At 38.2% G+C, this 23,042-nt stretch overlaps 1 protein-coding gene across 1 annotated transcript; it reads right to left on the bottom strand.

The window, feature by feature from the left end:
* Positions 1-4,085: 4,085 nt before the first annotated feature.
* LOC133720836 (transcription factor SPATULA) lies at positions 4,086-6,977 on the bottom strand. Its single transcript, XM_062147319.1, has 8 exons — positions 6,266-6,977; positions 5,804-5,905; positions 5,625-5,690; positions 5,477-5,542; positions 4,922-5,206; positions 4,769-4,838; positions 4,511-4,667; positions 4,086-4,425 (listed from the first exon to the last, which is right to left on the bottom strand). Exons 1-8 carry the CDS (start codon positions 6,626-6,628, stop codon positions 4,407-4,409), a joined length of 1,128 nt encoding a protein of 375 aa, XP_062003303.1. The 5' UTR covers positions 6,629-6,977; the 3' UTR covers positions 4,086-4,406.
* Between the last annotated feature and the right edge of the window lie 16,065 nt (positions 6,978-23,042).

Genomic DNA, 23,042 nt, shown 5'->3' on the forward strand with positions numbered 1-23,042 from the left:
GGTGGTGTCGTACCCATCTCCTCTGGGTGGCGCCATGTCCTCTTCTGGGGACATCAATCATTGCAGGCATGTTTGCAGCAGGTATATGTGATCTCGTCACTTTTAGGGGATCAAGATGAGACATAATGAGGACAAACCACGACAATTCCTGTCGTTCCTGTTGAACGTTGACATTCTAATCTCCCCCTAACGACTGGAAGACTGTCTCATCAAAGTGACAATCTGCAAATCTAGCGGTAAAGAGATCGCCTGTCAAGGGTTCTACATATTGGGCTTATAGTTGGAGATTTATATCCAACACAAATATGCATTCGTTGCAATGACCCATTTTGTTGCGCTGTGGCGGCGCGATTGGCACATAAACCGCACACTCAAATATGCATAAGTACGAGATATTAGACTCGCACCCAGTCACTAGCTGTAACGCAAATAAAGGTTGAGTGGCTATGGGCCGTAGACGAATTTGCATAGCTGCATGCGATATTGCATAACCCCAAGCGGAAATATTAGTGCGCATTACCAATGTCTGGGCTACCATCGTAGTCGTTTAATTGTGGCTTTTCCGAGAGACCATTGGGGTGTGTACATGGGAATATGATGCCTAATATCAATCTCCAATGATACGCAATAGTCATCGAAAATTTTCGATGTAAACTTTCTAGCATTATCAAGTCGAATGGACTGAATGAGATGATCCGGGTAGTGAACCCGTAGCCATATGATCTGGGCTAGGAGTTTATCATAAGCAGCATGACGAATGGACGATAGCACGACACATGACCAGCGTGCCTGCCCATCAACCAACACCATAAAATATCTAAGCAGTCCGCAAGTTGGTTGAATCGATCCACAAAATCCCTTGGATTCTATGTAAGAATGGAATTATTTCCTTAGTATCATTTGCATAGGATGGTCTCGATCCTAAAGAACAGGCTTTACATAACAAAAGATGGGCTTTAGAAGCAACCAATGAGGATTTTGGTTGAGCCATGAAGTCACAATTGACTTTAGAAGTAGAAAGAGGAGGTGAGTTAGGGTTCTTTGGCGTCAAAGCCAAGTGATGGCCGCAAGGGGTAGGCGGTGCCAGCCATTGGTGGCCGGTCTAGCATGGTGGCGGCACCGTGAGGCGCAAGGACATGCCATGCTTCTCCTCGAATCAATTTTTGATTCTTACTTCTCTTTGTTCTGAAGAATGGATGTCCGTGTGAAGTCTTTAGTATTACGGATCATATCATGACCTGGGTGTCCCAAACGGTCATGTCAAAGCCTATATGTGTCGGTATCCCAAATGTCATCTCTTATGACATCATTGGACATAATTACTCGAATAGTGGTTACATATAACCTACTGGAGTGACACATAAGTTTCTCTAAGACTCGTATATGTCCGTAGTCATTAGAGGTGATGCAAAGGAACTTTTGTCCATTCTCACAATGTATTTCCACATGAAAACAATTGGCTCTTACATCTTTGAAATAATAAAGTTCGAATTAAAGAATCGACACTTTATTAATAATAATAGTCAATGATTACATTAAAGTTTCTGGACCAAAATCTAATCCAAAGTAAAAATCAAATTTAGACAAATTGTAATTACTTAATTCTTACGGTAACTCCAATTAAACATGACCAGAAAAGTAAGAAGAGATGTCGGTGGAGCAAAGTTTACTTAAGTACCACTAATCTCAACTAGTTTCCTAGACATCATACTTAATTGGGTGAGCCTAGTGAGAAAGAGTTAAGACAATTGTCATTTATTGATTTAAGGCATAATTGCCATTACATAATTCTTGGAAAATAAAAGACTATACGAAAAATCTGCAGCATTTTATCTTCATCGCCAGATTTAAAGTCTTTCATAACTCGATGTCTTAATCACCATTGATCAGATACTCCATAAAACATAATGTAGAGGATGCTCTCTTGATTGAGGCGTATTGATGCAATATACATGGTCCCTAGGACCATTGGCATTGGAATAGTGTTACCATGGCCAAAAGTGGCGCTATGGTGTCCAACCCCTGTACCCTCAAAGTCATGACTCCTTTGGTCATGTATTCGCCAACTTTGGCAATTACCTTCTTGAGCAGGTTGATCATATTTATCATATTGTCCATGGCGACTTCTTCTAGCCATTGAACGGTGCTCATGGTAGCCATTTTGAGGCCTACCAAATTCTATATTCACAAATTCGTGGTTGTGCCTTTCAACACAAACCATAGCTCCAATTAGCTGATGGAGATTTGTGATCCGTCCTTCGTTGATTAAGATTTGATAGAATTCAGATAATCTTAATTCAGTGACGGGGAAGGTAGTTAGGGTTTTCTCAATTAATTGTGCTTCCGAACAATATTCCATAACTATTTCAAAGTTAGAGAAGCAGAGATTATTCTGTCGTGCTTCTAAGTTCGGAAGATCGTGAATGTTAACTAAAACGTTCACGAAACGCTACCCAAAGGTTTCTAGCGCTATCCTCATTCATGTACTCAAACTAGAGTGCCATCTCTATGTGGCGCTTCATCAGGGTAAGTGCCCTAGAATTACCTATCTCAGTTTGAGAGTCTTGAGCGGTTCCTTTAGAACAAGGCTCTTAGATTGTAGACAATAAATCAAGGGCAATTAGGTGGAGCTCAACATTATGAGCCCACATGAAATATCCCATGCCCGTAGAATTCAATGGAGTAAAATCGAGCTCGTTCAAGTTTGACATCTTGAAAAAGGAGAAACAAGAACGGATTAGTTTCGGAGTCAATGCTTCCACGAAAACTAATATTAAGATTTTCGAGCCTTAATGCTACCAAGAAATCGATTTCCAAGAAATTGGATTAGACCGAAACAATGATGTTTGTATGGTCAAAATCGATGCTTACGGACGCTCTTAGTCCGAAGTCTACGAACGCTCTTAGTTCGTATAGAGTGAATCCCCACGATTCCGCTTTTATAGAATCGAACCCACGTTACAGAAAGGTGGGATGTAGAAGAAGGGAGGTTGCAAGTCCCCGAAGAAAAGAAGATAAAATTAAAGTGCGGAAAGCAGAAACTTTAATGAAAATACTGGGATTTCTTTTCTTATTCTCTTCTTGGTCTTGATCTTGAACTTGAAGATGATGTAGGAGGAGGAGGACTTGCGGCGATGGAAGTGGTACGTATAGGTTCCTAGGGTTTTGGGGTTCTAGGGTTTGGTGTTGCGCGGCAGGATGCTTTGCAGAAAAATTTTGGCTTCTGATTTCAGGGTTAAGGCTCGTGCTGATAACGTGCTTTAGAATGAGAGAATTTGAGAGAATTGTGTTTCCACTATTGATAATAGGAGCCCTATATATAGGGATTACAAAGTACATATTCTAATGATACAATGAAAACTATTCTGAATAGGACTAGGAATTCTAGAACCTTATCTTCTATTACAATCATAGAACTAATCCTAATTTGATAAGGCACACAAATGTTAATATTCTTCAACAAGTTAATAATTTTTATGAGCTTAACGTAGTATGAGAATGCACATAAAGAGTTGCTCCAAATTTTAACATTTCACTGTATGTAGCCTCAAAATCTCAAATTCGAGCATGTACAAGCATAGTTCCTAAAATCTCGAGATCGATCGAGGCCTATTTCTCCATCCAAAGACGTGACTCTACCGTGTTAGAATCGCTGGACCAGAAAAAGAAAACACCGAATTTGGTAAAAGTACATGGACATGGACCATTTGACTAACGAGCGTTCAACAGAACTATAGATGCCAAAGCATTCAATTCTCGTTCTTGGACCAGTCCTCTCACTACGGGACTAGATTGCAGACAAAACACCACAAAGAACCAGCAAGTTACTGTGGGTGGTACTAGTACTATAACCCAAATCTAGCATTGTGCCCACAAGAACACAGTTTTGGAAGAAACTTGGTTTAGTTTCTTTCTTTTTGTTCTTCTTTGATTATCAATGTACACATGCATTTATGTTCTTGAAAGACATAGACCAAACACTAATGATTCTGGTATGAATCCTTGATTAAACTTGCACAAAAAGAAATGGACTTTTAAGTTGAAATGAAAGTGATATTAGCAGAAAGTGATACTAGTCCAGTGGGTGCTACAAAGATATCACTTTGATAATTATAGACAACACTGTCATACAGTGAATACAACTGCTCAGTAGGAGAACCAGATTAAAAGGGAAAGATAGAGTTCTACAAATCTCATCCCCAGTTTCTACTGTTTCTACCAAGTAACAAGCCTTGTCAAGTGCAGGTCAACTTCGAGGGAAGCTCACAATTCAGGCACGAAATCAAGGCTTTGAACGATTACAAGAATTACAAAAGCTGTCACCAAGTAGTGGCTGGCACCAAATCCAAAATGTTGTAGCCAAGCTTACAATGAATCATAGGGTCCTTCTTCCAGTCCTCATCTTATCATTTAGGACCCTTCTTCCTGTGAAATGCAACTCATATTCATCACCATAGAATTGTGAAGCAAGGATAAACAAACATCTCGTTAATCCGAAAGTTTAATTTACCCGTCAAGATGAAGATGTTGTTCTATCGACTTTAAGGGCCTGCTTTCTCTCTGGTCTCTTCCTCTGATGCATGTTTCCAGGGAACTATTGTCCTTCAGATCAGATACTTGAGCAGTAAAGGGAAGTGAAACTGTAGCCGTGGCTCCCAATTCAAATTCTTTCAACAAACAAAACACACATGTTAGACTAAAAGACTATGACCTTTTGTACAAGCTGTTCGAGTAACTGGAAAATGGAAGAATCACTGAACAGACCCACCTAAGGGATTAGTCTCCGAGTGATTTACACTAATTAGTTGATGCTGGAACAGTTCATCCCTGCAGATTCCCTTTATATGGCAACAAGGTAAAAGGACAGTTAAAATAGTATCCCTTGACCCCATATGCATTATTTGAAGGGCAAATATCTAACCTTAGATGAGTTTGGGAGCTGAAAGGGTCCCAAGTGAGCCTGAATAGATGATTCCAACCCAAATGCGTCTTCTGAATTTACGACGTTGGACATATCTGGTACATAAGACTGGTTTCGATTGTACAAATTTTGTGTCGAGGGTTCCTGGTTCATATTCAGTGTGCCTGACATGTTCAAGTGCAAAGGCCTATTTTCCTCACCAAAGTCCATTCTTATCTGAGAGAGTTGTGACACTCCAGGTAGGCACATGGGATGCAAGCTCATGCCATTTCTCATTGATAACATCTGAAATGCAATCGATCAAAAACAAACTCTCAGATTTAGTCGACACTTTTATCATTGATTCATCAGTGCATTTTGCATCTTTTACATAGACATTAGTCTATCTAGTTTGGACTCCATGAGCAAAAACTAATCACAAAGTAATACTAGACCTTGAAAGTATATTCAAGCAGAGTTTTCAGGTAGGACTTCAATCACTTAATCACCTATTTAATCTTTTAGTCTTGACTGGTAACCACAGTATCTTAAGCTTTGAAAAAGAATGAAACATACCTGTACTTGAAGCTGGAGCTGCTTGAGGTACTCAATGGCTTCATCAAGCATTGAAGCCTTGTCCGTCTGCCATTGACAAAACGAATCAATCCATCAGTAACCCAGATCACTCATAAGAGAAGTCATCAAGTATATTATGTACATTTACCTTATTAGAATTTGGGATGAGATTCTGCAATGCCTTCATTTTCTCATTAATCCTACTCCTCCTCCTCTGCTCAACAAACCACAGTATATTAATACCAAAAAAGCAACACACTTTCTCATGAAAAAAGAAGAAGGAAGGAAACTAGAATTTTGCAATCACATTCATACTAAAAAACTAACCTTTTCAGACAAATTATGAACTTCTGCAGCTCTGCTTCTCTTTGAAGAACTACGACCACCTGATTTCATTGCCGCCTCTTCTACCAACGCTTCAAGGCCCTCCTGCATTTAAGATTCCTCAACATATTTAACTTGCATAAGAAAAAAAAAAATTACAAAAATGAACTTATGTTTCCTATATCACATCCTATTTCTCTTTTTTTGAAGTAAATTTTTGTTCCTTATTTTCTGATTACATCTTACTATGTTCTTGAAGAGATCAGGCAAAATGCATCCTCTCTCTTCCTTCATTTTCTTAGAAAAAGAGAAACGAAACAAACCAGCAACCAGAATAAACAGGAAAACAAAAAAAATCTCTGATCTTCAAAGGAACAGAAACTTTAACCAACAAAGCAGAAGCATTCCACATTTTCTTTTTCACTTTCCTTAGAAAAGTTTCAAACTTTAAAAATTCCAAAATACCTCGCTTTCACAATCATACTCTTCGGCCTCATTCTCACTCGCTCCGACCGACGACGAAGACACATTCGGACCACTCCCCGTCCCAACCGCCGTAGAGACATCAACGCCCCTGATCCCGCCCCCTACGAAACTATCGTTGCAAGGACGGCCGAGATTTTCCGGCAGAGCATAACCAGCCGGCGAAGACGAAAACAAGAACGGCTGTCCGCTCAAAGACGAAGAACGCACCAAAATCTGTTGCAGAAAAAGTGAGATTTCGTCCGTGGACGAATGAGGCTGAGCAACTGAGACCGAAGAAGCAGGAGCTGAAGATGAACAGGGGTTGTTTTGGTAATTGTAGTCGTATGTATCCCCCATTCCCATTACTCTGTTCCAGAAACAGAGTCCCTGTTTTCTGTGTTTTGAGCCTTTTCTTTCTATGTTTGTTGCGTCTGGGGCTTTTCACAGAATGGGCAAGCTAGCTAGTTGGTTTACATTTATGGACAAGATTAAACTAAAATCGAGGTTAATGGAAAAATGCGAAAGTGTTACCGGGCATTGAAACTCTAGACTCTAGAGTCTCGAACGGTTAAGTTAGTCATTGTCTGCGTTGTATCGTAAGTAATACACTAATTTAATGAGTTCTAATTTCAGAATTTTAATACTCGGGAGCACTATAAAACACCGGAAAAACTCTGATTTTACGGTGGTTGTGGTCTGAGCTCTGTGACAGTTGTGATTGGGGGAAAAGACTGAAAGTACCACTCAACATCGCACGTGAGGCACCACTAGACTTGGACTAAGCGTTTTTCTGCCATTATAACCAATGTTGCAGAGGTCTCAGTTCTGACCCTGCCCACCATAATCCCTGTACCTGTAAATATCATTTTCTTTTAAATTTAAAAATGATTAAAGCTGTGTTCTGGGTTTGATTTAAATTTGTGTTACTGTTCGAAAAGAGAGAAATCGTTGAATATATGGCAGGCAAATTTGTTGAAGTACAAACTAAGACAGAACACGCCATGTCAGTGATGTTTTTGGTTTCATTGGTACGTAATTGCTTACCTATGATCCATCTCCATTTTTAACGTACTTCCTATGATTAAAGAGGGTGAGGTACATTGACTAGTCTAAGTATAGTGGAAGAAAATTGAAAAAGCTGCAAAGAAAAGTAAGAAGATCATTGCTGCTCTAAACATGTTGAGAGAAACTTGCGTGGGGCACCCGCACCACGTGTCCCTACGGCAGACCAATCACCTCCCAGCAGGGGGGTGTTTTGGGTATTGTATATTTAAGGAGCAGGGGTGTTTTCGGAAAAGAAAAAAAAATTTATTCCTCCTGATTGGGCTGCCGTAGGGACACGTGGTGGGGAAACCCCCACCTAAGTATTTGCCAAACATGTTTCAAACATTTAAGTTATGCATCTCAATTGACAGTTAGGTACATAATACATTGTTTCTCTACAAAGACAAACTAAGTACTTGCAGTTTTAGACTAATTTTATAATGACACGAAGTTGTCTACCACTGTATGAAGCTAGTCTATATATCTGATTAAAATGGTATAGACTAGCTTCATACAGTGATAGACAATTTCGTGTCATTATAGAATTAGTCGTGTGATGACAATTTGTACTTGAGAGTATTACAGTGGTAGACCATTGTGATTGGATTGGTGAGCAGTGAAAATTTGTACTTGAGAGTATTAAATGTTTTTAGAAATATCAATATGTTTTTAGTTGATAATACAAAATATCAACTTTACAGCTAAGTATTTGGGTATAAAAATTGTGAACTTTGTCTTAATTTTCTTCGTCTTTGGTGTACAAAATAAGATACTTTTTCATTTCTTGTAGAGTTTAGTTACTACTTTCTTGTAGAGTAATTACTACTAGAACTTTTCGTTTTTGCATCTTTATTCTTCTGAAGGTGGAAGAAAAGATATAAAACTGATGATTAACAAAATTTTACTTACTTTTTATTGTTTCTTCTTCTTATAATAATTTTTATGTCGCTACAAATATAGCCGTGCATTATTGCATCGTTACGTGTGCGTGTGTGTATCTTTTCAACTTAATCATCAACATGACTGCATTTATCATCTCATCGACTCCATGTCTAACCAAATAATAAGCAAACAAGAGACGTACAGTTGATGGAAAGTAAAAGATGAACACCTAGTTATTTCACGACTAAACTTCCATGGTTACTTAGACGTCGTATTGTGTGTGTTTATAACGAAGTGGGTCTCAGGAGGATCAGACCACTCACTTCCGTTGTCGCTGTCATGTCCGAAACCAACGTCACCTTAACCAGACACACAATTATGTCCCATAATATTTTTCAATATCTTTCATCCTTTTGGCTTTGCCCTAAGCTGAGCTGTCGACCTACCATTGGTCGAGAGGATACCGTATCCCACCCCTCTTGACTATACCCTACGCGCGGGACCACCGGAGTATCCGTGTCGCCATCAATAAACGACACGCACGTCGGATCGGGATCACACGCCAAGTAATTGCCTCTGGTTTTGGATTTTGGATGAGTCATGATCATTATCCTCATCATGATTGTTTGAGTCTTCGAGGAGGTGGATCATGAATCAGAGAGGTCTGATGATCGGAGGGTCATAGGTCGCTTGTGCATCTTTGGAGACTGAAGATATTGGTGAGCTGTGAAGTTGCTCAACCATGTGTCCATGTTCATAAGTCGTGTGATGTTTTTAGGTTTAGGTTAATCAAAACTCATGTCAATATGCTAGTAGAGATCTGGATTATATGAACTAATACGATGGCAACGTATATATATATACACCATTCAAATTATGCTTAGAAGAATTCAGGACTGTTTAAAAGATCTTAAGATTTCAACATAGTAAACAGTATGAATATCTGAAACATATAAAAAAAACAATGTTAATCCAACAATTAAGTTATTTAGTTTTGCACACACCGTGTGGTTAACTGGTTATCTAACCATGCGGTATTCTAAATTGTTCATAGATGTGTCGATGCTAGGAAAACCTCTAGATTAATAAGAGACAAATGTTTGCTTAAAAAGTGCAAGAAGTTGGACGCTACAAACATTTTAAGGGTGAGGCTATTGCCACTCTATAATTTTATTTGTTCACCCTACTTGCTCATTACACCCTATATTTTAATTTCAATTATTAGATTTACTTATCCAACCCATTTCTCTTTCCAAGAATATCTTTCATCATATGACATATCAAATTAAAAAAGAAATTTTGTTTAACGAAAATTTCTCATTTAATTTATATCAATTAAAAAGACGTCTTAAAAATATATTAAAGTTTCCTAATAAAATCATAATTTGATTTACTTCCATTTTTTTATTTTTTCCATTCAGTTTCAATGTTCGTTTATTTCAATCCATATTAAAAAAATTAGTAAGTGCTACTATGAGCAATGAAAAAAAAATTGATTTTTTTTTCGTGTTTTAAATTTTTTACTTTTGGTGTTTATAAAGGTATTATAAAGATTTTGATGAAGTTAACACTAATAGTTTTGTGAATTGAATAACGAATTAATGATGAGGACGCAACAAAAAGATAAAAAAGAAAATTGTAATAAATTAAAATTTGGATGGAGAAGATGAAGATTAATGTTATCATAAGAGAAATTAAGTAGTTTCGTATTTAATTAGTTATGTATTTAGGGGGGTGTATTCATTTAAGAGTCTACAAGATTTTTTTGTATTTTGAAAATCTATGGGTATTCAATTGAGATTTTAAACAATCCTTTAAAATCTTGATGTATTCAATTAAGATTTAAAATTATCCTTCTATGGCACGTCTTCACTCAAGGCGGGTTCAACTGGATTCACAAACATGTGTCATGTGTGAGCTGAGTAGAGAAACAACTCTCCATCTTTGCCAACAGTGTCCTTATGCTAAACAAGTCATTCAATCTCATGGGGTGCTGGGTCAAATTTGCTACAGTCCACAAGTGGAGGGTTTGAATATTATTGGATGGTTGCAGTTCTGTGTGCAGGCGCTATCCTTGCAAGAATTGGGAATCCTAATTTGCTTGCTTTGGAAGATTTGGAAGGAAAGAAATCATCGAGTGTGGGAACAAAAAAAGAGTGTAGCTTGTGATGTAGTGTTGAAGGCTATGTCACGTTTACAGGAGTTTGTGTTTTATAACTCAAAACCGGTCAACTCGAGCACTAGAAGGTCTAGAGGTGTAAGGTGGTCAGCTCCTCCAGTAGGGGTGCTCAAAGTGAATGTGGATGGGGCATTCAATCATACTACAAGAAAAGGAGGGATAGGGTTTGTAGTTAGGAACTCGGATGGTCATATGCTAGCTGGTGGAGGTAGGCCGTTGTCCTGCTTAGTCTCAGCGGAGCATGCTGAACTTTTGGCTTGTCAAATGGCAGTTGCCTTTCTTTTGCAGCAGGAGATTCACTCGGCAGTCGTGGAGACTGATGCTTTAGGCGTACAACGTCAACTAGTCATACATGGTGGGATTAACATGTCGATTTTGGGCAGGATTTATGAAGACTTGGCTACGGTTTTGGCAGCCAATACAAACTTAATTATTATGTACAAGGGCAGGGCTGCTAATATGGTAGCTCATACTTTGGCTGCCCATGCATGTGATGAACCCCAAGAGTTTTTTTTTTTTTCTACTCCGTTTTTTCTTCAAGCTGCAATTGCAGCGGATATTTCATTGATGTAAGTTTTTTACTATTAATAAAGGGCTGACCTCCTTCCTCTCAAAAAAAAAAAAAAAGATTTAAAATTATCCATTCAAATCTGCAGATATTCAAAAGTATACGGATTTTTAAGGATTTCATTAAATGCTAGATTTTAAAGGATTTTATAGTGCTTTTTATACTTATCAAAACTCAAAAACAATCCAACCATTTTCCAAGAGATTTTGATGGATTCTTTCTCACTCAAAAAAATGAAGAAGCTCTTCACCAAACAAAAAAAAAGAAAAAAAAAGAAAAAGAAGAACAAGAACAAGAAGCAGCTCTCAATAGGTGACACCCATCTATTTTGTCTTAAACTTATCTTCCCACTATCCTCCTCTGCCTGTGCCTCTGCTCTCATCTAATAATTTATTTTTATTTTTATCACTATAGCTCTGGAAGCCTTAATCCTTCTAGCTAATTAAGCTCACTTTCAATGGTATTGTTAAGACGATACATACACACATGTTTCTTTTTTTTTGAATCAAACCTGAAGCCGGGTGCCGATATATATACATATATTCATCTAAAACCAGAATACGCCGTTACATACACACATGTTTCTTTTGTAAATTAGATATGAAATAAATTATGTCATTAGTTTACTACTTTATTTTTTGTGTAATATTTTGGTTGATTAGTTTTCTCTTATTATTCATATATCATTATACACAACATAAAGAATGGTAGATTGCTATATATATATATATATATAGACACACACACACTTTTTTGTCACTGATCTAGCATTATAGTTGGATCCATACATCCATTGCTTTTAAAGAAGAAGAAAAAAATAACCTACCAAAAACATCATAAGAACTTGTAAAATCTAAACAAATACTAGTAAATCAATCCATTAGAATCAATCAGAGTCCATATAGAATTTAAACAATCCGTGGATTAAGTATATCCATGGATTATAAAAACTCAAACAAAATCTTTTAAAATCTGAATTGAATACACCCCCCTTAGTTTTCCTTAAAGATTTAAATTTTAGAAAATTAGTGTACTTATTAGTCATTTTGCATTTGAGTAATATAGTCTTTCAATAATTCAAATATTTGTAGGGTGAACAAAGAAAATGGTAGGGTGGCAATAGCCGCACCCTGTTTTTTGTATGAAATGCTATAGCTTGGCAAACTAGTGAAACTACCCCTTAAGGGAAAAAAAAAATCAAAATTGCTATCTCAAAAAAAAAAAATCAAAATTGCATTCTTAGAAAAGTGCGAAATGATAATATATTCTACAGGATCATCTAGGGTACCTTGATGTATGCCATACCCTTATTTTTTAATTTTTTTAATTTTTAATAAATTAATGTAGTGAAAACCTACATAACTGGTTAACAGGTTATCCACTTAAATGTTGACATGTGTCATTTTAAAAAATAAAATTTACTATATTAACAACACATTCTATCTTTAATTCTTTATATGTAATACTGTTCAGAAACATGTAACATATATTGTCAAAATAATAAATTACACCTAGTAGAACTAAAATTACGACTTATGACCACACTTATTGTGGTTATTGTAATTGAGTGGTCAAAGATGTAAATACCATAGTTGAACAACTTTTATCAAATAAAGAACATTAATTATCAAATGGAGAACCTTTTTACAATACAGATTACTTATATATCTTTTGGTCTAATATTAATTTTACCATGTTCACAACACAATTGTTGTCAGAATTGTAAAATGGTTGATTATCTTGTAAATGATGTAGTTTTTGAAGTAATGACTACAAATAGAACAAAAGTGAGCACTTTTACATCCATTGTTGGGGGTCGTAGTAAAATGTGTAGTCATTGTAGTAATCATTTCATTAATGATAAAAACATAAAGATTTACCATTGTAACAACAAATTTGTTATCACACTTGTTAAATTGTCCATAAACTAGTACATTAGTTTACGTGGAGTAATTACTACAAATAGAACAAAAATTACCGCTTTTACATCAATTGACGTGAATTATGGTAAAATGCATGGTCATTGAAGTAATAATTTCATTAATGATAAAAACATGAAGATTTACCACTATGACAATAAATTTGTTGTCACACTTGTTAAATTGTCCATAAACTAGTACATAGGTTGTAGGTGGAGTAATTACTACAATTAGAACAAAAAGTATCGTTTTTATATCAATTGTTGTAGTTTTTGGTAAATTACGTCGATTGAAAGTAATTATAACTTCAACGACGGAAATTACACAATATATTACTTTAATTACGTAAGGGAGAACTTTATTACACCAATGAGGACATATGTAGTTTTAGTCAAAATATAATGGTTTACCTATATGATAACACATTGTGGTAACATTTGTAATTTAGTTTGAAAAGCAGTAATAACAAGTTGTACGTGAAGTAGTTACTACATCTATAGATTATCTATTTTTACATTAATGGTTGTGGTTGTCGTAAAATGCATGTAAAAAGAATTATATTTGGTCAAGGAAGGAAACTACTTATGATATAATTAATTAGTAATAAAGCCTATTTAACTAATACTAATTTTGTGAGCCTAGGTTAGATCAAACATTAATTGACTAATAATAAAATTAATTAGTAATAAAGACTATTTAACTAATTGTAATTTGGTGAGCCTAAGTTAGAAGGTTTTTTTTTTTTTTTTTTTTTTATTTTTTTAGAAAGGAAAAAAACGTAATTGTCAATTGATAATCACTTGGCTAAGGGCTAACCAGGTTACCAGATTTTAAATATTTTGGACTATTGGATATATTACTAATCTAATGGTCCAAAATATTTAACAAAATGGGTGTATGGCAAACACTCGGGTACCTAAGAAAATTCCTATATTCTACATGAACATTGTGAATATTTGAGGCATATAAGGAACATAGCACGGTGACCTACCGCTTACAAAAAATTAAAATGTGCTCTTAGAAAGGTTCAAAATGCCACCATATTCTAAATAAGCAATACGAATATTCGAAACATATAAGAAATGCTATCTCGAAAAATTAACACTTTTAAATGAATTTAAAATACATTCTTAGGAAGATTTTAAATGCTGGCATATTCTTCATAGATGCTACGAATATTCGAAGCATATGCGGAATGCTACCTCAAAAAATTAACACTTTTTAAATACGTTCTTAGAAAGATTCAAAATGCTAGCATATTCTTCGTAGATGCTACGAATATTTGAAGCATATGCATAATGCTAGATCGGGAAACTAGGGTTTTTCTTTGGTATAAAAGGGTGCATATTCTCCATTTCTTTGGCCGAAAATTCTTCTATATACGGCGATGCAAGTCCACATACACCAACTATGCAATCTTAGCGGTCCATATGTAGGGTCCGTTATTTATCATTCAAAATTGTCCAATTTGAGCGGTGCGTATATCTTCACGCCTTGTACCAAAGACTCTCCATTCTTTCACTACTTCTCCCATTAAATTCCATCTCTTCTATGTACTTAATCCTCCCCACTAACGCATGTGACAATTTGTAACTCCGGTGGTCGACCAAGAGAATAAATCCTAACACCCTGTATCAAACTTCTATTTGTACTATTATTTTCTTTGCCTCAAGCCTTAGATAGTTCCTTGAAGAAAAAACTCTCCACCGCCAAATCGATCAGCTCAAAAAAACATATTTGGTGAAAGTAAAATTTCACTTGATTATATGCAGTATATTAATATACCGATACATAAAATATGCTAGTTTAATACAAAGGTAGACCCCCTCGATATAGCGGTAGGCTAATTTGAGATCAAGTCAAGTTAGTCTATTTATGCATGAAGTCAGTCTATCTCTGTATCAAAACTAGTCTACTTGATGTATTGATACATTAATGTACCGTAGACTTTTCATGAATATGTATATCCTTATATTTCAAAATCACTCCGTTGGTCTCTATGTTCTTTCTTTAGCAAAATGTTGGTAGAAGTCTCAAACTCGACGACACTCCTCCATTGATAAGAAAATAAAGGAAAAGGACAAATTATCACAGCTTATGCATATGCATCTTAGCAGGCAAAGCCTACAAAATCATCATGTTCAATAAACAAACGAACATCATGTTGGCAGTTGACGTCTCAAATGGAAACCCGTGTATGAGTAGAAAGCTACTCGATGTTGCACTGCCCTTAACATGGCTGGATCAGTTCTCTCATGAACCAATCTTCAACTTGGAACACTCACAGTGGTATCAATCTCCTGAGGATAGTCATGTCCTGTTTCGTCATTTCAATAGCAAAACATATCCTTAGTTGCATATAATGTGGTTCCGGTTTTTTGGTATAGAAAGCACCAAGTGCAGAAGACAACAAGGTGAGCCGGTCCAGACTGGGCCTATTTGACTTGGTCTAATTGCATAGAGAAGTAGACCAGGTCTGGACCTTCTCACTTTGTTGTCTTCTGCACTCGGTGCTTTCTAAACCCAAAAGCCCGAACCACAGCTATATGAGCCATGGTTAGTGGTATTACAGAAGAGAGCGTAATTTGGTTGGGATTTGTAGATGACATGGGATTCTTTATCAGAAACTATTTAAACATTTGGAAAAGCTTGCTACTTGAAATATCAAAGGAAATGTTGAACTGATTGGAGGTTTTGTTATAATTCCTCATTATAATATGCTCAGCAGTATGCTACTAACATGATACAGTTTTATTTTTGAAAAGGGTGGGAGATAGCCGAACCCAGAACCAAAAACCCAAAGTACAAGCCCAATCTAGGGATGAAACAACGAGGGAAAGTTAAACCTCCAACAAAAAAAACTCAACACTTCAAACATTTTATTGAACATATATTTTCTTCTTAAGGGGATCATGAAAATCAATCTCCAAGGCTGTTTATTTGCAAATGGGGCACAAGTACGTTCTTCTGCACAAGCCACTTTTTTATGCACTCAAAGTGAAATTCATGTCTGCAAAAGTCAAGCTTCCCTAGATTATCTCCTTCAGCATATTTCTCCTGCAAATATATATGGCTTTCAAAATTGGTAGGAAAAAGTAAAATTGATTAACAAACTAAAGGAACAAAATATGCTTACCAAACAAACATTGCAGCATCGTTCATCTTCCACTGGGGCTCCTGTTGTGGATATGGAATGGTATTTCAGGCATTTCAGATGAGCCAGAACTACTGCTTCAATAAATATTTTGTAACCATACCTCGATCTTTCATTGCAACAAATGAATAGGTATTTCACACCTGCGCTATGCCAACAAATGACGATTATTTTGGGTGTACAAAATACATGACGAATTGTAGCACTATATATCAATCGAGTTTGAACCTCTCAACCGATTGTCACAATTGATTTTGGCGGGCTAATCCTCAAATTAATGATGTTAACATGCTCCACGTTACATCATATAAAACTTGAAATTATAATTGTTGTATCTTCATACAAAGCCTAACAAAGCTTCTGATCTCCACTAATTAGTTGTTCTTTATCTTTCACTGTCTTTGATGTCATAAGAGCAAATCGATTTAAAAAAGGTCTTCTGTATTTCGATTGAGTACGTTATTATAATTAGTCTTGGTTACAAACTAAACAATCTTAATTGTTTGGAGGTTAACCTAAACTTTTTTCGTTAGACCACAATGTAATCAACATCTCAATCACAGGTGTTTTGGAGATTAGAGGGTGTTGCCGTGCTATATCCCTCGATCTAGTGTTTTAAAGTCGGCATTGCAACGTCAATTTGAAGAGGCTCGATTTGGCAGCTTTTATCATTAAACATGCAGATGGGATTGCCATGCATGAGAGGTTATGGTACTAAATTTCCAACCGCACATGCAGTCATATTACTATATTAGCACTTAGCAGCGAGACCAAGGCATGGGTGAGGTTAGCTATGTGGCGATGCTTCCACATTTGGCTAGTGTACGTGCGGCGGTTGGAAGTAGTGCATTGAGGGGGTTGCAAAGGCAATGCCACTCCCTAATGTTTCCCTATACCATACATCAAGTGGCTTTGTTTTATCTAATGGCCGGCGACAGCGGACGTCAGAAATTATTGTGGAGGTGTAGAGTGGACTTGGGATGACCATATATGGAAATGTTAAATGTACGTGGAGGCGGCTACAAGATGGAGCCTCCTTGGGTTAAGATTTTGTTGGGGACTTGGGGCTAAGTGGTCGATTTGCACTACCAAACAAACATGGAACTCACATAGATTTAATTTACACGAATTTTAAAATGCTACAGATCTATGTGATTTGACAATATATACACATAATCGTGTAAAATGTTTATAATTGAGTCCACCAGAATTTATGCAATAACAACAACTACAAAACCGTGTAAAATGTTTATAATTATTTTGCTAGTAGTGTTGCTTGATTATATTGTGTAAGTTTATTGGGCATAGACCGTTTTGGGCATTTAGAATTATTAGAACAGATTCAAGCTTATTTATTTATTTATTTTTTTAATAGAAGTTGATTTTTATTCAATAATTAACAGCCAATTGGCCATAGTTTACAAAACTTACATTAGAATTCCGACAAAAAAATCCGATAAAACCTATCCAATCTAAAGCAAATTAATTAACATCATTGGGAAGCTCACAATTAAGCAAGCATATCCAAGAATTACAAAGCTTCGCCTCATATGGAAAGAATCATTCAACTAGCCCTCCATTGCCAATCATACAATTGTACGTGGTACAAGGAAAGAACTAGAAACGTCATAGAGGATTCATAGAAACTTAATCACCCTCACATAGGCTTAAAACCCTAGCCAGAACAATAAAACAATAAGTAGCTCCTTCCCATTCGAGTTGGAGCATAAATCCAAACCTGCATTAGTACCTTCCGCTTTCACCATCTCGCCAAGCTGGAATTCCCAAGATATAATTGCCAAACTAGGCTTAAAATCTTCTTTCTCACACCCAAACCCAATTTTGGGCTTTTTTTTTTCAGCAGAAAGCCCAGCAGCCCCCTCAACCCTAGCAGAAATGATCCCCGGCCCAGCAAACTGCAGCCAGTCAAACCTATGGTCAACCCTAATTCAAAATTAGGGTTTCCCGCCGGTTTTTTCATAGCAGCAGTTGCACTTGCTGCAGCCCCCGACGCCAGATCACCCACCGCCACCACAGGTTCTCCAGCCACCTCCGTCACCAAACCTAGCTCAGTTGGCACCGTAGAGAGCATCTCCGGCCCCACGACCATCGCCACAAGAGCCAGCAGTCCAGAACACCTATTCCAGACCCTCACTGCATTCCAGATCATCTCAGCCCGACTCTGCCAGCAACCAAGTTTGTGTGCCCCTGAAAATTTTAACGAGCTAAATTGAGATCGTTCGATAAACTACTTAACGATCTCGGTAATCGTCAAAGTGCTTGAGAATATTTTCAGAAATTTTCACAAAGTGAAATCCTTAATTTAAGAGTTGGATAATAAAGTACACGAAACAACGAGTTCGTGGAAATTTTTGGGGAATTTTTCGGATACCCGAGCTATTTATTGTGATTTTTGGAAGTTTTGGATTAAGAAAAACTTTTGGAAAAGAAAAGAAATTTTACGGTGCGATCTGGACAGTTAATCAAACACCGCTTCATCCTAGTCCTAGAAATAAAATGGAATTTAGGGTATTTATACCTCTTGATCAGATGAAGGCTCTAGATTGCTCTAAAGAAACCAACAACCTCGGGCTCTCTCAGCCCAAAAGAGAGAAACCCGACGACCAGCAAGGTAACCCAGCCACAACTCTGGCATCCGGCCACCCCACGACGGCGCAGGGCACCATTCTCTTTGTCTCGCTGTCGCTTACCTCCCTGTGGCCTCTGATCGTCCATGCATCGATCGTAGACGGAGAATCGACGATTGGAAGCTTTGTGTCTCCTCCGGTGAGTTCTGCAATTTCCGATGACTCTGGCCACCGTCTGAGCTGCAAGTGGTATGAAAATCGACCCCCTCGTCATGCTCTACATATTTAAATACTTAGTTTTCGAATTTGATTAAGTTTTGATGATTTTGAGTTTCTGGGTTCCTCTCGGTTTCAACGCTGTTACTGACGCCGACGACTTCTTCGGCCCTTCCTGGCTTGGTCTCTGGTTTGACTGCACCTATAGGCAAGGGCTGACCTTGATTGAGGTTAAAGTATGGGAATTTCGGGTTGGTGACTGTCAGATTGTGCTTTATCACCAATTGAGCTTCGTCGAGTTTCCGAAAAACGTTTATGATCAAAACAAGGTGAGTTGAGTTGCTTTCGGTTTTGGTGAATTATGATTCTTGTGACGATGTTGATGGGATATTGTTTTGGTGGAGTTGTAAATTTAGAAACTTTGAATTTTAGACATTGAGGCTTGGATTGCTAGTTCATCATCGAGTTCTTGGAAGGCTGCTGCGAGGGAGTTAAGGTTCACCTTGCAGATTGTAGCACTGAAGGTAAATTCGAGTTCCTAGATGGAAATGTTTATGTTTGGCTTGACAGATTGACTGAATTGTGGCTATGGTTAGTTAAGAAGTGGAAGTACAAAAATTATGAATTGGTTGTGTTGGTGAAAATGGGAAAGGTTGTATATCGGTTAAGGAAAGAAAAATAATATGTTTTGGGTGTCCTTAGTGTTTCTGTGTAAGAAACGGGGTTGTCATGAGAGCTTCCACTTCTGAGATCCATACCTGCCAACCATGAACAGAGGTCAGAGGGAAGACCGAGCTAGCCGGCCTTCGACCCTCCGATGCCTAAGTCAGATACATGTAAGAATGTAGACTAGGTAGGAGTAAATAGAGAGTGGTGGCTTACCTTGAATGAGTGGAGAGACATGTATTTATAGTGTGGGGATGAGCTTGTCTCCCCTTTGTTTCCAATGTGGGACTACCTGTGGCCTACCCGATACCACAAGTGTATGGTATCGGCATCGTCTTTGGGCGTTATTGGCGTCATTTTAAGTAGCTAACGAGCCTTGTGCTTCCGATATTTGTGCGTAGGGGGTATATATACCAACAAGTCCCCCAAGTCCCCGGTCAAGAGTTCTCTTGGGTGATGAGTTTGTCATGGTAGAAATATCGGAAGTGCAAGGAGAGCATTCTCCTTGCCGCGTGGCTTCCGTGCAACCATTACCCCTAGTCCCCCAAGTCCCCAGCTAAAAGGAGTCTTGACTGGGGTGATGATTTTATTTTCCAAGTAGAAACTGCGCAAGCATTCATTGGACATTTGGCGAGTGTTTCTTTGGGGTACCAGTCCCCCGAGTCCCCGGTCAAGAGGGTTTGGGCCAGGGTCCGCTAGCGTATGGCATCAGGTGTGTTCACTATAGGGTGTACTTGGTGTCTGGTGAGATAACCTTGGCTATGTCAGCCTATTTTTCCATATAGTGATAGTAATAATCATTTTGGAGTGAAACTGGTAATGGGTAATGAATGTAGCCGATAGTGGCTGGAATGTACTTGGCGATATCGCTATTGTTAAGCTTGGGACAACCTTCTGTTTTGCATGCGGTGGCATGCAATCATACAATGGATAAAGATGAGATATGACGATATTGTATAATGGGGAGAAGACATGGAGAGTAGGAGTAAATGGAGAGTGGTGGCTTACCTTGAATGAGTGGAGAGACATGTATTTATAGTCTGGGGATGAGCTTGTCTCCCCTTTGTTTCCAATGTGGGACTACTTGTGGCCTACCCGATACCACAAGTGTATGGTATCAGCATCGTCTTTGGGCGTTATTGGCATCATTTTAAGTAGCTAATGAGCCTTGTGCTTCCGATATTTGTGCTTGGAACAACCTTCTGTTTTGCATGCGGTGGCATGCAATCATACAATGGATAAAGATGAGATATGGCGATATTGTATAATGGGAAGAAGACATGGCGATATCCCATCGTGTAATGGACAAATAAAATATGGCGATGTCATGTAATGGAGATAACACAGGGCGATACCGCGTGTTGGAGAAAGATAACTCTTGTCGATATCATATAATGGAGAGATAACATATGGCGTTATCGCGTATAAAGGAGAGTGTGTCGTAATCATGCTTGGTGGCGATATTGGGTGTTTTATGGGATAGTGCTAGGCTATCTCACCACAACCGTGCTTGTAGCGGTGTTTAGTGCTGACTATTTCATCTTGATTTCATTTCGGCATTTCAGCCATTTCATTTTGGTTGCATTTAGCCATTGCAGTTGATCGCATTTAGCCCTTTTGGCTTGATAGCATTAAGCCCTTTTGGCATGATCGCATTTAGCCCTTTCATTTAGGCATTTCGCCTCAATCGCCTTTCATTGAGACATTTCGCCTTGATCGCCTTTCATTGATGCATTTCGCCTTGATCGCATTTCATTTAGGCATTTCATTGTGATCGCATTTAAGCATTTCACATTGATCGCATTGAAGCATTTCTCATTGATCGTATTTCATTTAGCCATTTCGTTTTGATCGCTTTGGCAATACAAGGGTTTGCGAGTGATAGCACTTATAGTGCTATATCAGCACAACCAGCCGTTAGCGATATTATTGATTTGAGCCATTGCGGTTTGGTTATGCGTTAGGCAATAGTTTGGGATTGCTATACAGCGTGCCCACGCCTTTAGCAATATTTTGGTGGAGAAAGATGATATGGTGATAACAAGACAGTTTCATTGGAAGCTCCAAGGGCAATGACAGAATACACGGCGATCGTGGGTGAATACATAGCGATCATTGGAGAAGACATTGCGATCATTAGAGGATACATTGCGATCATTGGAGAATACATGGCTATCATTGGAGAATTTTGGTAGAGTCCCAGAGGGGCAAGTTTGTAAAAGGATACTGCGAGGCATGGGCATGGAGCTCAAAGGGTGCCACTAAGGCATGAGCATAGAGTATGTCGTTGAGGCATGGCGAGTATGCCGCTTCAGTATGGCGAGTGAGCGTATCACTGTGACATAGCTAGTGTGCCATTGAAACATGGCGAGTGTGCCATCGAAACATGGCGAGTACATTGCTGAAGCATGGAGAGGCATAGATAAGATACCGCTAAAGCATAGGTGAGACACTGCTAAACCCTAGGTGAGATATTGCTGAAGCATAAGTGATAGAAACATAGAGAAGATACCAGTGATGTGTAGATAATATACTGCTGGAGCATAGATGAGATGCTGCAGAAACATAGATAAGATTCCACTGGAGTACGGCGAGTATACCGCTGAAAAATGGCAAAGGGAATTGTTGGGGCATGGCGAGTGTGCCGCTAAAACATGGCGATGTATCTCTGAAGCATGGCGAGTACTTCGATGAAGCGTGGAGAATATACTGTTGAGGCATAGATAATATAGCTCTGAAGCATAGGTGAGATACTGCTGAAGCGTAGATAATATATTGCTGAGACATAGAAGCATAGATCAGATATTACTGAAGCATAGGGAAGAGATTGTCAAGGCCTGGATAATATACTGCTGAAGCATAGATAAGATATTGCTGAAGCGTGGCTAGTATGCCGCCGAGGAATGGATAATGTACTGCTGAAACATGGCGAGTAATTATACCGTTGAAGGTGAATGCATGCCATTGAGGTGTAGCGGGTACTCCGCTGAAGCATGGCAAGAATATGTCGTTGAGGCATGACGGGTATGTATCATTGGGCATGGCGATTACATCGCTGAAACATGGCGACGAGAATTGCTGGGGCATGGTGAGTGTGCCGCTAAAACATGGCGAGTATATCATTGAAGCCTTAGGAGTATATCATTACAACATGGCGAGTGTATAATTAAAGCATTGGGAGTATGTCATTGAAGCATTGGGAATATGTCATTGAAGTATGACGAGTATGTATCATTGAGGCATGGCGAGTGTGTGCTATTCAAGCATGGTAGGTAGGGTGAATAAGTCCCCCGTATCGAGAACATTTATCATGACGAGCATACGCCATTCAGGCGTGGCGAGTATATGTCATTCAAGCATGGAGAGTACAATGTACAAGTCTCCCAGTATCGAGAACATTTATCATGGCGAGTATACGCCATTCAGGCGTGGCGAGTATATGCCATTCAAGCATGGCGAGTACAATGTACAAGTCTCCCAGTATCGAGAACGTTTGCCATGGCAAGTGTATGACATTCAGGCATGGTGAGTGTATGTTATTCAGACATGGCCAGTATGGTG

The sequence above is a fragment of the Rosa rugosa genome, chromosome 1 (assembly GCF_958449725.1).
Source record: "Rosa rugosa chromosome 1, drRosRugo1.1, whole genome shotgun sequence".
NCBI classification, from domain to species: domain Eukaryota; kingdom Viridiplantae; phylum Streptophyta; class Magnoliopsida; order Rosales; family Rosaceae; genus Rosa; species Rosa rugosa.

Bases quoted from the DNA above. Each gene is read 5' to 3' on its own strand.
- LOC133720836 (XM_062147319.1), bottom strand. From the start codon at position 6,628: ATGGGAATGGGGGATACATACGACTACAATTACCAAAACAACCCCTGT. The intron at 5,906-6,265 runs GTATTTTGGAAT...TCTTAAATGCAG, and splicing joins AGTATGATTGTGAAAGCGAG to GAGGGCCTTGAAGCGTTGGT. The intron at 4,839-4,921 runs GTTAGATATTTG...TGCCATATAAAG, and splicing joins AGCTCCCAAACTCATCTAAG to GGAATCTGCAGGGATGAACT.